This window comes from Macrosteles quadrilineatus, unplaced genomic scaffold, assembly GCF_028750875.1.
Source record: "Macrosteles quadrilineatus isolate MER2022 unplaced genomic scaffold, UCM_ALF_1.0 Scaffold_6__1_contigs__length_79288215, whole genome shotgun sequence".
In the NCBI taxonomy this organism is placed as follows: domain Eukaryota; kingdom Metazoa; phylum Arthropoda; class Insecta; order Hemiptera; family Cicadellidae; genus Macrosteles; species Macrosteles quadrilineatus.
This window is the reverse complement of record NW_026542599.1, coordinates 28207650-28223836: the sequence shown is the minus strand read 5'-3', so window position 1 is coordinate 28223836 and position 16187 is coordinate 28207650. Positions and strand designations below refer to the sequence as shown.

The following is a 16187-nucleotide window of genomic DNA, read 5'->3' as shown; positions in this document are numbered from 1 at the left end:
AATAATATTTAATAACTGCTACACAAGTTCAGAAAAGATTAAACTGTATTTTATTCTTGCATTATTCTTTAAAAAATTGCTAAAATCAATTCTAACGATAATATCGAAGTAAAATATCGATACCCCGATAATATCGGAAGTTTAATATCGATATAAAAATATCGATATATCGGAACCAAAATATCGATATTTCCGATATATCGGATATCGATACCAAACACTATTTTAAACTCAAAACGTTACCTCCATTTTGTTTCAACTAACTTTCGTAACGTACCTCTTCAATTTAAATTCATTTTAACGATTAATACATTCATATAAATCTTTATACCAAGAATATTTTCAAAATAAATAAGTAATTAACAACATTCCAATTGATACTGAACTGGTGTTAAAATGGCCCTCAGAACCCGTAATATGAACGCGGTAAGTTACCACCGTGTGTTATTTTAACTGGACTCCTATCCTAACTTTTAATAATAATTAGCTTACGTCTCTCCCTTCTTATTATAAGTTAGCCTAACTAAGGCTATCTATAATTTTTATCTCAAGACGTATGTTTGTACTGGTAAAAGAGCATAATGCAACAAGCAAAGCAAGTTCAATATTTAAAGACCTTAGGTAGGTCTAGGCTACTCTAGCTTGAAGTAGTTTTTCAAGAAATGACAGGAAAGTAAATGGTTGTAACTGGAATTTCAGATAAGCCTGAAAATTAACTACCCGAAATTACTCTTTCTTACTTTATATAAAATAGACAGCATCTTGGAACTTGACTTTTGACAGCTCAATGGATATAGATAGGCCTTGGCTAACTTGTAAAATTGGTGTGTAACTTAGGATTAGGGTTCCCAGGGACCCTCCATCAAAAAAGAGGACAAAATTACTCACCAAGGGCGGTCTACATATATTTTGGGGGGGGGGCCTGAATACCCCCCAGCAAAGAAGGGGGGTCTGGGGGTTCTCCCCTGGGAAAATTTTGGAATTAACGTGCTAAAATTAGTAGTTTTTAAGCTATTTTGAGGACCTAGTTTAGATAAATTAATATTCAATTACCCTTTAAGCTTGGACTTTGATACAACTTCTTTTCTTTATCCAATACCTACCCAATGGAAGTTTTCAACCATCTAGGTTAAAATTAATGGTAACATCAAATTAAATAATAATGGCCGAAAAATTAAATAAGAAGAATGCAGTCGAACGCCAGCATCGGACACTGCCGTTGCCGTATATCGCTGAAAGCGTCCGTCGTCTGACGATCTTCCCTACTTTTCATAATGTACAAAAAATTGTCAGACTCGAACGATCCCGAGGTTTGGGTTAGAGTTTGTAATTAGTCCACTCGTTTGCCACAAGTGTAAAGACTACATGAATTCAATTTGGTAGAACGTTATTTGTAGAACTTTATTTGCAATAAAAATTATTAAAGTTCCCCTGGTTTAATAGTTTATCTACTTATATATAAAATATTTTTTTGGGGGGGGGGGTCCGGGCCGACGGTCGCTAGTATGCTACTGGCCTGGCAAACTGGCTACTAGTGAGCAAAGTTAATAGTTTACAGTCAGCAGAGTAAGGCAAAGCAGGAAACCCATTGTTCGCCTTCCGTTCCGTTTGGTTCTACAGTATTTCCAATGGTTTCTAGCGTACGTTATACACGAAATTTGACCTAAAGAAAGAGGAAATGACACTTTTATACGTAAGATGTTATTAAAGTGTAGTATTTTAACTTAGTTTAATGTTATGATGACGATTTCTTATAAAAGCTGATTGCTAATATTAATACTTGCAGAAATATTTTTTTATTCTCTCACAAATTCAAAATCCCGGACATTTGAAAGTATTGCCAAAAATCCCCCCGGACGTTTTTTTTTGTACCCAAAAAGAAGACGTGTCCGGGAAAAAGAGGACGTCTGGGATCCCTACTTAGGATCTGCCAAGTCAATATTAAGGGGTAGGTTCACTTTGAGAAAGCAATACACACACTGGTGATGGATAAGTCGCGACTATCACGTGTCGGCAGCGTTGACCCCTGTCCCCTACCCCTGTTCTATCCTTAACTTTTCTTTCCTTGGTTTGGTAATCAGATTACAGAATGGCTGTGTTGTAAATTATATTAGACTCAAAGGACTGTTTTTCGTTCAAAATATGATGTGGTTGTTCTTTTGATGCCTTAACTTATATATTTCGTATCCTATTGTGTCCATATGGCGTCCTTTATTGCAAAAGTGTAATATATCTAGATTATTGTGAATGTCTGTATAGTTATGGTTTGTAGTTGTTAGATGGTTGGAAAAAGCTCATTTAGAATTCTTTTTTGGTAGGTGCTCTTTAAATCGGGTTGTGAAAGATCTGGCAGGTTGTCCTATGTAAAAGCTGGGACAATTGTCACATTTTAATCTATAGATTCCGGTTTTGTTGTTGTTATCAGTGTGGGACTTGTTCTTGACTCTGATCAATGACGACAGCTTGTTTGTAATCTTTAATGATACTGTTATATCATTTTTTGCCAGTTCTTTTCGCAGAGTATCATTTAAAACCACACCATCGCCCCTGGAAAATCAGATTTCAGTAGACCTTCCTCCTCCATTGGGGTCAGGTCGTCTACGTTGTTCCCACGATTACCGGGTAGCCTATCTGAGGTGCACCTCCCCAGTGACCCGATCAGAGAGGTAAGGGGTACATACGACTGGGTTCCCAGAAGGGCTCCATTAAGACACTGAATATTAGGCCCCCAGTGCCACGAGACTCTCAGCACGGATCGCATTACACCTTAGTCTAGGGCTCCCTCACTTGGTTCTGTAGGTGGACCAACACCCAGTGGCAGAAGGTAGCTCTTCGCAGCTAACAAGTGAGAGTTGGAGTTTGGGTGTCACCAATCTGCCGAACCAACCCCCATACCTTCCCACAAATACTTCGAAACAAACTCTTTTAACTTAGTAAACTATAAAATACCGGTACCTAGTTTAGTTCACTAAAAGTGGTTCAGTTATAAATCATTAACTTTTAAACTTATAAATCATCACTGTCTTGTAAAGATTCAAGACTTAAATTCCTTTTATTTTGCGAATTTCCCCTATAGAGAATAAGCTATTACCGTAGTACTCATGGTAAGACCTGGACCCGGGACCGATTTACTTTTACGTTTTGAGGTCCCTAGAGGCCAAACACCTTCCGTTCAAATTCATATAGGCCTATATATGTGTCCATTAGTGCGATAACTTGAGCAAAAATCATCCGACTTTGATGACATTTGGTACAAACGTGTAAACCTACGTTTATTCGAACGAGTTCGCGAACCAGCATGATCGGACCATGGGAACGGGGTTTTATGGGGTAAAAATAGGCTTTTCCCATTTTTGACACTAAAAACTTAAAATTTAGCTTTCCAAACCATTTTGTGGAGCTTAAAAAAACAAATAATTTAGTATATTGAAGCGTTATTATGCGCCTAATGGTTAGGCCTACAGAAAAAATTCCAAAAATCTGTAAATTTAAAATTTCCATGTTATTCTTATGGAGAATAAGTAAGTTAAACTGTTGTAGTTTGCTTGTTTATGAACATACTAGCTGAGTACCCGTCCTTCGTACGGGGTTGGCATCGAGTATAAAATGCTTATTGCAGTTATTATACTCAAGCTTTGCGTCTGGAATGGGGCAGGACACAGTTTGGTACAATTTTCTCTTTAAAATTACGGTATACTATAGTAATACACATCTACTATAGCCATAATGTTCTACCACTTATCCTAAACAATAGAGAAAAATAAATTTTTAAAATTCACAAAATATCATCATAAATAATTCATGAAATTAAAAACATAAACACAATTGTAAACAATCCTACTTTGACAGTTCTCATTGCGTATCACAGTTTTTTGTTGCTGCTTAGATCAAATTAGCTGTTTTCATAAATGGGAAAAAATAATAGTGCTGCACCCTGTTGGTAAATCTTATAACTTTTTAATGCTTTTGCATATCATAGAAACAACTTTTTTAGTTGAAACAGCTGACTAAATTCTTTAATTCTCATTAAATTTGAATACTCATAAGGTTAACATGGGGAACTACAGAGCCACTGGGGCGGAGCCCGAAAGGATTTTTGAGAAAAGGATATGCCTATATGTTAATCGGGAATGTGAGCTAACATCATGCCAAATTTCAGCCAAATCCGTTCAGTAGTTAATGCGTGATTGAACTTCAAACAAACAAACAAACACACAAACTTTCACATTTATAATATTAGTAAGATTTTGATCAAATTTGGAAAATGCATTCATTTCATACTAAATTATTATCATTTTACAAAAAAAAAAACACCTTTACACCCTCCCTGTTGCAGCAAACCTAAGTACTTGTTAAACTATTTAAATAGGGAATAAATGTGATATTTTTAAAGAGACATTTTAGTGTAAATCCAATCAGGCAAATGGAAATTCGCTTAGTCTGCAGGTTTGCTACGGCGGGGGTATTAAGATTCATCTTGATCATTAAAAGGTCAATTGTTTTGTGGTTTCGAGGAGTATATATGTGTGATAAAATGATCATGTGGACAACTTTCATTTTGAGAAAAATTTTTTTCACATGCACTATGAACTATTTGACCCCATATTCGTCGCATTCAATACCAAAAGCACATTTTGCTATTACCCTGTGTGAGAAACCATAACCTAAACAATCCAGATAGATACTTTCTTTTTTAGCAACCTGTCCTGCAATATGTTCTAGCATAAAGTTTGCACAAAAAGATATCAACTCTGTCATCCGTTTTAACTTGCTGTTAGAAAAAGCTCCGTTGATCACGTAAGTTAAACCGTGTATAACCTAACCTAACCTAACCTAACCAAAAACACTTGTTCAAATTTGTATACTGTATATGTATACAAGTTATCTATATGTCCAGGCAAAAACGCGAAAACTTGAGTAATTTTGGTCCGATTTTGATGAAATTTGGCTTGAATGTGTCTAAGGCGGGATGAACTTAAATGAGTTTGTGAACCTGCTTTAACAGGGTTTTATGGGTAAACATTTGTTTTTCTAATTTTTGACCCTCAAAACACAAAATTTTCCAATTTCTCTTTAAAACATTTTAGAGAGCTTAAAACCCAAATCATTTAGTACCTGCCTATATTGAAGAGTTTTTTGGTTTTATTGGTTAATGTACTGAAAAAACCAAAAAAATCCTAAATTTAAAATTACTATGCTAAGTTATTCTTATGGAGAATAAGTAAACTGAAGTAGTTTGCTTGTTTACGAACATATATTTTGATCAATCATGGCAATTAATTTAGTTTATACTACGCTATTGATATTTTACTAAAAAAAAACACCTTATTTAGGTTACCCTCCCTGTAGAAGCAAATCTAGTACCTACCTACTTGTTAAACATAACATTATTTATAAAAAAATAGATTTAATTGAAAATCCAATCAGGCATTGGAAATTCGCTTTGTTTGCTGTGGCAGGGTATTTAGTTGAATATGTTTATTGATAGTTTCATTCATTAAACATTAATAACAACTTATATAGTAGATCATTAACTTACTCAGATGTTTATATCGAAGAAAAATATTACTTTAGAAGCAATATTTAGCCTATATTGAACCAAATTAAAATCAACCCTACCCCCAGGCTTCACCAGGAAACGCACGAGCTCTAACATACTGCAGGTTCTCTGCAGAACTGTACCCTGGTTGGCTATTTTATAGAAATTTGGGTTCATTCAAATTTCGTAACTGTTAACTTTTAAGTTAAACTTAGGCTAAGTTATTTAAAATTTACTCGAAATGGCAGTGTGTCCCACGTTTAAATACGTTTGGTATTTGCAATCAATGTGTTATCTTTCAGGTCAGAGGGGTGGACCAAGAAAACACTGGTGTCTTGAGATCAAAAGCTAATACAACTTCCCTGACAACAAAACGTGCAGCCCTTGGCGATGCAACAAACTCCTTGGGAATACTTAACAGGGGCAAAGATGCAAAGAAGAAAGAAGGACCAACTAAACCGACTTTTCAAGCTGCTGCTTCTAAAATCAAGTCAGTAGGCTACCTAGGATAAGTTTATAAAAGTATCCTTTTCACATTAATTCAAAGGGGCTATCCGACTTAAAAAAAACGCAGATTAAGTTTCTAGGCCTTTGTAACAATTTCAAGTTAAGTTACTTACTAACTGTAATGTAATTGCACAACCCATCATGCGTACACAAAAACTTCCTAGAAAACTGTTATATGTTCCTTAGGTTGGGCTAATAAAAATAGTTTGTAACATGGGGCCAAAGTGCTTGGTTCTCTGTCTGCCTGTAAGTTTTGGGCTTTCATTTAATTTATACCAGTACATCAATTATTGTATCCTCAGGGCTGATTTACCGAATAGGCACGGTAGTCATGCGCCTAGGTTGCAAGGCAGTTTTGGCTTTTGATTAAGGGGGGGGGTGCAAAAAAAAAAATCAAAAAAATTAGTGGTTGTATTGTTGTATTTACATGCGTGATATTGCTAGGCCCGAGAGCCGACCCCAATCGCAGCCGCCTTGTGTGGAGCCTGCTGTCATAACGTCTACCCTGGGTATATCCAGCAAGAATTACGGGCAGGGAAGCCAATCCCCCACCACTCATATGGGCAAGTGGTAACTGCTGCTTATAGTGGTGGAACACCTTTTTAAAATGTACGGTGATTAGACACACTTTGAGTGTTTGTACTTAAAATTACAAAATTTGGCACAGTTGTTTATAAATTAAGTGCTTCTCACTGAGACGAGGTTGCAAAAGAAATGTATTTTATTGGAATGTTAACAACCGTTAAATTAAAATAAATTGAGAATTAGAACATGAAAATCTAAGTAATCTTGAATTTGTTTTTATTTTTTTGTCACAGGAAAGTTCCTTTTTAGCAGCAAAGGTTTATGAGCTTGAGGATAATAATAATATATTTATGTGTTTTTTTTATTCATGATAAATTGTTTTGGAAATACGAGGGGTGTTCAATAAAGACTGACAGTACGGTACTCTTTTAATACCTTTAATATAAAAGCTTATACTTTCACACTTGTATCTCCTTCTAAGTAGTCACCATTTAAAGTCACACACTTGTCCCAGCGCCTCTGCCACTCCTTGAAGACGTGTTCAAAGCCCTCCTTTGCCAGGACCTTCAAAATCGCCTCTAAAGCCTTAATAGTGGCAATAGTAGTTGAAAAAAGGCGGCCTTTGAGCTCCTTTTTGGCCTGAGGATAGAGAAAAAAGTCATTTGTAGCCAAGTCAGGGCTGTAGGGTGGATGTGGCACAGTTTCGACTTCTTTTTTGGCTAGAAACTGAAGCACAGTATTGGTAACATGGGGGCGAGCATTGTCATGATGATGCAGTTTCCAGCGTCCAACAAGGTCAGGCCGTTTTTTGGGGATGTGATCTTTCATTAGTTGCTTCAATACTAAAATGTAGTACTCCGCATTAATTGTCTGACCCTGTGGTACAGTATGGGTGTACACCATACCACGATAATCAAAGCACGTAATCACCATTGCCTTTGCAGCAGACTTTTGAGCACGAGGTTTTTTTGGCGTTGGTCCACCTTTTTCCACCCACTCTGTACTCTGTTGTTTTGTTGCAGGATCATAACAATAAATCCAACTTTCATCAGCAGTAATAATGTTTTTCCAACATGCATCACCTTTTCGACGCACGCACTGTAACCAAAGTTGGCAAATTTCAACGCGAATTTGTTTCTGAACTGGTGTTAACAGACGTGGTATCCAACGGGCACAGACACGAGTCATATTCAAATGATCGTGCATGAGTGTATGGACACTGCCAATTGATATATCGAGCAGTATAGCAGCTGTCTAATAGTCAAATGTGGATCAGTGTGAATCATAACACCCGCAGTGTTGATTGTTTCTTCGGTAAGGGCAGAAACAGGGGCGCCAGGCCAAGGCCGCACTAGGCCCACCTTCCAACTCACATGATTCCCGTCTATATTTAAAGTCTCTATGCCACCTAAAACAGGTTCTTTCACTCATTGCATCAGCTTTTTTCAAGTCGCTGTAAGTATCCGTAGCACTTTTCCCTAATTTTACACAAAACTTTATCGCATATCTTTGCTCACGAAAATCAGCCATAGTAAACCTTAGAGGCAAAAATGTGCAACTGTTTATGAATCGGATGCTATGACAACAATGCAACAATGCTATGATGTTAACAGCTGATTTCTCGGTTGCTAATACTTCGATCTTTCATGCCAACTTATAAATACCCCCGCCACAGCAAACCTGCCGACTAAGCGAATTTCCATTTCTCTGAATGATTTTCAATTAAATCTATTTAAATAACATTAGGTTTAACGAGTACCTAGGTTTGCTGCCACAAGGAAGTTAAAACTAGTAAAGTGTGTTTTAGTAAAATATTAATAGCTTTAGCTTAGTATAAAATAAATAAATTTGCCAAGTTTGATCAAAATATATCCATAAACAAACTAACTACAACATTTTCAATATTCTCCATAAGAATAACATGGGAATTTTTCATTTACAATTTTTTGAATTTTCTCCGTTACCAATAACCGTACAAAAACACTTTGATATACTAAATTATTTGTTTTTTTAAGCTCTTTAATATGGTCTAGAGATAAATTGGGAAATTTTGTGTTTTAGGGGTCAAAAATGAGAAAAACCAATTTTTACCCCATAAAACCCCGTTCCCATGGTCCGATCATGCTGGTTCGCGAACTCATTCAAGTTTATCCCGCCTTACACCTTTAAACCAAATTTCATCAAAATCGGACAAAAATTACTCAAGTTATCGGATGGACACATATATATATATATATATATATAGATATATAAAAATTTGAACGAATGGTGTGTTTGGCCTCTGGGGACATCAAAATGAAAAAGTAAATCGGTCCCGGGCCTAGGTCTTACCATGAGACCTACGGTAATAGCTACTTCCCTATAGGGAAATTCGCTAAAAACTAATTATTTGACTTTGTTTGTTTACAAGTAAGCTACTGTCAGTCTTTATTGAACACCCCTCGTAAATCAGGTAGAAGAGGAACCAAATTTGTGTCTCCCTAATGCTTGGACGCTGCCTTAAGCCGTATTTTTCAACAGATCGTGCACTTTTCTTTGATTTGGTTGGAAACAATTTAATCACCGTTCCCGAGACATCAGCTGACGCTGAGGGCGCGGTGCGTGGTCAACTGGTGGTGGGTTGGCTTGGGGGTAGCAAGGAAGTGTTATAAGATATGATAAGATCTTTATTTCCATTAGATATTCTTTTGAATACATTGGATATGTCAGGTTACAATATATAATCTATACAATGTAAACAGCGTAGAAGTCCAAAACAAATCTTTCCTCATGTTTGGAACACCCTTTGATCTTTACCGACTTCTGGTGGGAAACAAAATTTCTGTTGTTAACACTAAAACTGTTTTTAACATAAAAATATTTCTTTTCAAAAAGTAGTATTTCTGGGCTTGTTTGGAACATTTGTTGTAGAGACCTGTTAGATTACCTTGGTGAACTTGACAACATTCAGCTTGTCTGTATTCCTTAAGCTCACCAAAGACTTCAGCAAAAGATTTTCCCTCCTCAGAGCTTGATCAGGATTACCTCAGCCCTCCAGGGCTTTCCCGGCCTGTGTTTCTTTGCCTCAAGGTGGCCTTCCCTTGTACTTCCCTTACGGAGTAGGACCAGCTACCTTTTGGTCTTTAGCTGCCAAATCATTGTCAGTTCGCCTCAGCTTCTTCCTTCCTTTATGGGTGAGCTTCTTTCCCCAGTTACCCTCATTGATGGTGTTGCAATGTCTTCTTAGTGCTGCTTCTTAGGCGCTGTTTGGAGTGGGACAATCTGTCCCAGTATGCTCGGGCGTAGGAAGTGTCTTCTGGGTGACCCTGTCCTCAACTTTTTGCTCAACATTTAATCGGGAGTGGTTGACCAACTCCAAAGATACCAGCCACCTGTTTGCAAGGGCCTTGCCCGTTTCCTCTGATCCTCTCTGTTTTTGATCGGTTTTGGGGCCTAAGCTCGGTTCACAAGCCCCCGTTCATTAACCAGAGCCTGTCTCATCAAGCCTTTCATGTCAAGAACACAGTCAATGTGGTCCTTTGCCTTGGAGAGATCATACCTGTTAGGCAGGTTAACGTTAGTGTGGACCTTCTTCGTGTTTTTAATGATTATCTCGACTTTGGAATTTAAACCCCATGGAGCTGTTCTTCGGTGTGATGCACTCCATGATAGGCACGAGAGGTTACGTCTACAATTATATTGTCATGATTTTCTGATGACCACTCCATTCTGAACTCCTTGTGAACTTGAAGGGGGCTCAATAATGTGTTGGGGGGGGGGGGTTTGTAACAATCCATGACAAGTGTTTTCCAGCGCATTGTGCGGAAATTGTTGGCCCACAAACCAGTCAGGAACAGTTATATCCTTGGGGACAAATCATTTGCCCAGCAATGGATACAAGATGGTCCAGGGGTTGCCCATCGCAATGCAGTGCCCAACCTCTGCGTCATTGCCGCACTTCAAAAGTGGTAGCTCTCACGACCCATTGAGAATATCCATTAGCAGTGCAAAGAACACATCAACCCCTGCATCACAACAGGGACTCCCAGTGAGAGTACTTACTTACTCCTGTGGCCATTGGAAACCTAGGTGGTTTTTGGCCTCGCCAACCATGTGCCTCCAAGTTCTTCTATCCTCTGCCAGCTCTAAGTCTGCTCCCATTCCTCTCAAGTCCTTCGTCACCTTATCAACCCATCGCATTCTTGGTCTACCTAATGGTCTCCTTCCTTCTGGTATACCTCTCAGTACCATCTTTACCATCTCTCTCTCACTTCTACGGTTAATATGGCCCATCCATCTCAACCTCCTACTTTTAACTATTCCCACAATATCTGGTTCACCATATAATTCTTTTAACTCTCTATTTTTCCTTATCCTCCATGCATTTCCTTCTTTTACTGGTCCAAAAATTCTTCTCAAAATTTTGTTTTCAAAAGTAATAAGGCGCTTCTGGGATTTTTTGGTAAAAGACCAAGTTTCTGACCCGTATAGCAATACAGGTTGTACTATAGTTTTATACATTCTTATTTTAGTGGTTTTGATAGCAGTTTGCTTTTGAATAATTTTATTAAACTCCAGTATGATCTTTCTGCTGCTGTGAGTCTGCTCTGAATTTCTATTTCTTCTCTATTATTGTTTGTGATCATCACTCCCAAATACTTATACTTCTAAGTAGTCTTCCTCGTCATCTTGCCTACTTATTTTCATGTAGTTGGTTTTGTTTTCATTTATTTGTAAACCCACTTTTCTTGCTACTAGAAGAATGTTTAAGGTTTCCAACCTCTTTGTTCCTCCGATCCACTGATGGGTTTTAAGTTTTTTACATGTTTTCCATTATGTTTGAAATTGTGTGTATCATTACATTAGTTCATTGAGTTGTTCAATATGAATGTTGTGTAACAGCATGTATCTTTTAGAATAAGATTTTTTATGAACTTCACTTAATTTGTGTAAGCTTGGTTAGGTTGTGCTGTCAAAGTTCCTTAATGTCATTCATAAAATGTTTCAATGTTTTAGGGAACCTTCGGTGAAGCCAACGATTGAGAAGTCATTAAGCAAGCTACCACGGCCCGCTACAAAACCTGTGGCCAAACCATTACAAACAGGACGCGGTTTGGGGTTGAAAAAGGAGGAGAACAAATGTATCCCACAAGTTCAGAAGCCAGATGTTGGTCAGCCGTTGGAGAACGTTGTTGACATAGACAAAGAGGATGCCGGGAAACCCTTTTTGGTTTCTGAATATGCTAATGAAATATACTGCTATCTGCGCCAACTAGAGGTGATTCTCTTTAAGTTAGCATGATTCATTTACTTTAGTATTTGTGAATGGAGACTAAAATTTAAGCCGAGATGAATATGTTGGATTTAACTCAAATCAAAATTAGGTTCAAGCCACTAAGTGGTATATTCACTCTCTAGAATAACTTATTAGGCCTATGGTTTTTGAACAGCAAAATAGCATATATTTTGCTAATATCCATTCACATTTATCTTATATCTTGTACCTTTATGGGTAAACTGCAATGGCAAATTTGAATCTAGGATCTACAAACTTCAGAAAATTGCAATCATAATAGTTAGGGAATTATAATATTATGAAACCTTCAAAAACAAATTCAATCAGTTAAAAGTTTTAACAGTACATTTTTCACACAATTATTCAAAAGCAAAAATCTTGTAAACATCTCTTAAACAAACTACACCCATACTATGATTCTCAACATAAAAAAATCCTTGTTTCAACCAAACACAAATTGAAATACTCTTGTAAATGGCACTCAACAACCAATCCACCAAAACTTGGGAGATTTAGCCTTCATTGTTGATGAACACAGCCCAAGAAATACAAGAGTATCACAAACCTACCCAGATTGTGATGGACAGGTGCGTCCATCGTATCAACCACACATGAAACATTAAAAAGGCCAATGACCAAAGTTGCTGTTCTATCTTGTACTATGAGTTCTATCTTTACTCAACAATCTAATTTTTAGTATATTTTGTCGTAACCTAACATTACGCTAGAAAAGTGGACGATATAGCAAGAGAACCACTTACGTTCGTTGGTGGACATAGAAGAAGGAGCCGTGACGAATCATCCCACTTCAGGGCCCAGTGCACAGTGCAGCCACCCCGCAAAACATAATAACTCTTCCGTTACTAATAATTATGACTGTTCATATATGAAACTATAATGACTTCTACTACACTCGTCTTCCCCATAAAAAAAGTCAATATCATAAATTCAAAATTAACTCAATTTTCAAAATAAAATAAATTCACTTTCAATAAAATGCAATCAAAATTTCTTCTTCCCATTATTCATTAATAATTTTACAAGTCCAGCCTGTGAGGCTTTCGCACAGTCCGTGCAGACTTCCTCATCGAGGGTGGTGGGCTGCACTGTGCTAGCGGCGACGCAGGAGTTGGCTGAGGCTGGGCTTGCCCTAGGCTCTCCCTGGGACTGGTAGTAGGCCTAGGTACAGGTGACATCATCATGGGACTAGTTGGTCGATCCTCCGGCGGGGGTGAATTCTTGGGTACTTGGGGTGATACAACGGGATCCTTGGGTGATACAAAAATCTCCTCCTCTTCTGCATACCGAGCTCTCAAGTGATCCGCATGACAAAATCGGGGTTTTCCACCAATAACACTCACCAGATAGGTAACCGGACTTCTCTTTAGAATTATTTTGCCAGGAACCCAAGATATCTTTTCATTTCGGACAGTTTTGACATAGACTGCCTGACCTTCTGAGAAAAATCTGCTTCTTCCCCTAAGCCTATCAGCTGCATCTTTTTGTTCCCTGTGTTTTTGATCAATGGATGACTGGAGATTGGGTTTTAACATAACCAACTGAGTACGAGGCTTCCAAGACAGGAACATTTCTGCAGGGGTTAAGCCAGTAACTGTATTTGGAGTGTTGCGGTACGCAAACAAGAAATTATCTAATTTCATTTGAAGAGTGGTACGCTGAGAACGCTGATGTTCCTCAATCACTTGACGCAAAAGGTTTTTCTTGACCTCCTGAACACTTCTCTCCGCAGATCCATTTGAAGCCGCATGATACGGGGGAGTTAATGTGAACTTCACATTGTTGTTATGCAAAAAGGTTTTGAACTCTTGACTAGTAAAAGATCTTCCGTTGTCCGACACCAGTTCGACAGGCAATCCATACGATGAAAACAAGGTACGGAGTTTCTCAATAACCTTGGAAGAATTCATGGAACTCATGATAAATACCTCTAACCATTTAGAGTATGTGTCAATCAAAACTAAAAGTTGCTGTCTCGACTCTGGATCCTCCGCAAAGTCAATGTGTATCCTCTGCCATCGGGTTGATGTTGTAGGCCATTGCTGCAACGGTACTTTAGGTATCGAATTCCTAGTTAACTGACACGCAGAACAAGAGGCCACCACGTCTTCAATCGACTTCTCCATGCCTGGCCACCAGACATAACTTCTCGCCAGCATCTTCATGCGTGTAACTCCCGGGTGTTGATCATGCAACATTTGAAGCACAGATGAATACAGTTTCTTTGGAATCACTACACGAGAACCCCACAGCAAACAACCTTGTTCCACGGACAACTCGTCCTTCTTCCTTAGAAAAATAGCTAGTTCTGGCTCAACCGAGCTCGTCCAGCCGTACATCACAAAATCTCGGACCTTCGAAAGAATCGGATCCTTATCCGTCATTTTACCTATATGCAAGGCAGTAATAGGTGCAATGTCCTTGACAACACAGAAATTGTTCATCACTTCTGTACACATATCTACATGTGAAACAAAATTAGCATCCAGCTCTATAGGTTCCGCTTCTGCTAAGGGTAACCTAGACAACGCATCAGCGTGAGGGACATCCACTCCCTTCCGGTACCTAACCTCCAAATCATATGCTGATAGAATCAAGGCCCATCTCTGCAGCCTAGCTGCCGCCATACTAGGAACGCCCTTTTTAGAGCCAAAAATAGCCGTCAACGGCTGATGATCAGTCTGTAGAATACAGTGTCTTCCATATATATACTTATGAAACTTTTTGACTCCAAAGATCAAAGCCAGAGCCTCCCGATGTAACTGAGAATAATTCCGTTCACTGGAACTTAGCGTTTTCGATGCGAAGGCAATTGGCCTTTCCTGACCATCGATAAGATGAGATAGAACAGCAGCCACCCCTCTGGGACTCGCATCACATGTCAGAACTATGGGCTTTTTAACATCATAGTGAACTAACAAACTTGAGTCCAACACCCATGATTTACTCTCCTGAAAAGTCTTAGAACACACCTCCGACCACACCCATGGATGATCCTTATGTAATAAGTCATAAAAACAGCTTATTCTAGCAGACAGGTTAGGTATAAATGCATGATAATAATTTATTAGACCAATATAGGCTCGTAACTCTTCCTTAGTACTAGGCTCAGGCGCTTTACGCAGCGCAGTTAACAAACTTTCTTGTGGACGGAGACCATCTCGAGTAATCACATGTCCTAAATACTCGATTGAAGATTGCAAAAACTTACACTTTTGTTGGTTTACTCGAACACCAAACTCATCAAGGCGTTGCAGCACCTGCGCCAGACGGGCAAGCCCCTCTTCCTTAGAGCGAGCCGCCACTAAGACGTCATCTAAGTACGCCACCGTTCCTGGAAGACCTGTTAAAATTTGGTCGATGGCTGACTGAAAAATTGCAGGAGCTGAAGACAAACCATATGGTAGCCTTTTTAAACGATACAGACCCTTATGGGTAGCTAGGGTCAACAGATGTTGCGATTCATCCGCTACCGCCAATTGCTGATACGCATTTGAAAGATCAAGGCAGCTAAAAACTGAGCAACCGCCTAGAGTTGCAAAAATATCTTGAGCCTGTGGAAGCGGATAATGTTCCATTTCAATACACTGATTAAGAGTAATCTTATAATCGGCACAAAGCCTAACACCATTAGGCTTAGGGACAACCACAAGTGGAGTGCTCCACTGTGAATTAGTAACTCTGTACGCAACATCCTCTTGAACCATGCGGTCCAACTCACTCTCAACTTTCTCCCTTAACGCAAAAGGCACTGGTCTCGCCTTACAAAACTTAGGGACTGTCCCCTCCTTTAAGACAATATGAGCCTTAACACCCTTAATTTCGCCCGTTCCAGGCTGAAAAACTGACTTAAATTTACTCTTCAATTTAGCAATGTCCAAATCAGAACTGTGATCCACAGTGGCTTTACATGAAAACACATTTTGCCAATCTAACCTCAACTGGCCTAACCAGTTTCGCCCCAACAGAATCGGCTGACTCTTACTTTCTAAACTAACTACTGTCAAAGGCAAACTCGCCTGCTGATTATTATATTTAACATTGACATTCACTTGTCCCAGAACAGGTACATCATGACCTGAATAAGTAGTAAGTTTCACATTTGCTGGCCTAAGTTTGAGGTTAGAAAATTTTTCATAAAATATCTCAGAAGGACATATAGTCAAGGCACTGCCTGTATCTAGAATCATTTCTAAATATACATCATTAGCCACTAGGCCTACCTTATAGCCGTTGTCTGATCCTGATTTAAGGTTGTACAGACCTATCTCTGCCATTGGAACTTCTAGGCCTAGGCCTACCTCTTCCTCCACTTGATGGACC

The 16187-nt window shown here is 38.6% G+C and overlaps 1 protein-coding gene across 1 annotated transcript in view; it reads left to right on the top strand.

Annotated features, from left to right (window-relative positions):
- Nucleotides 1-237: 237 nt before the first annotated feature.
- LOC128996352 (G2/mitotic-specific cyclin-B2-like) overlaps nt 238-16187 on the top strand; it is a 33271-nt gene continuing 17321 nt past the window's right edge. Inside the window, exons 1-3 of the mRNA XM_054421624.1 lie at nt 238-426; nt 5842-6029; nt 11567-11828. Of these exons, the coding sequence (XP_054277599.1) occupies nt 397-426; nt 5842-6029; nt 11567-11828 (480 nt within the window). The 5' untranslated portion in view covers nt 238-396. The remainder of the gene's footprint in view (nt 427-5841; nt 6030-11566; nt 11829-16187) is intronic.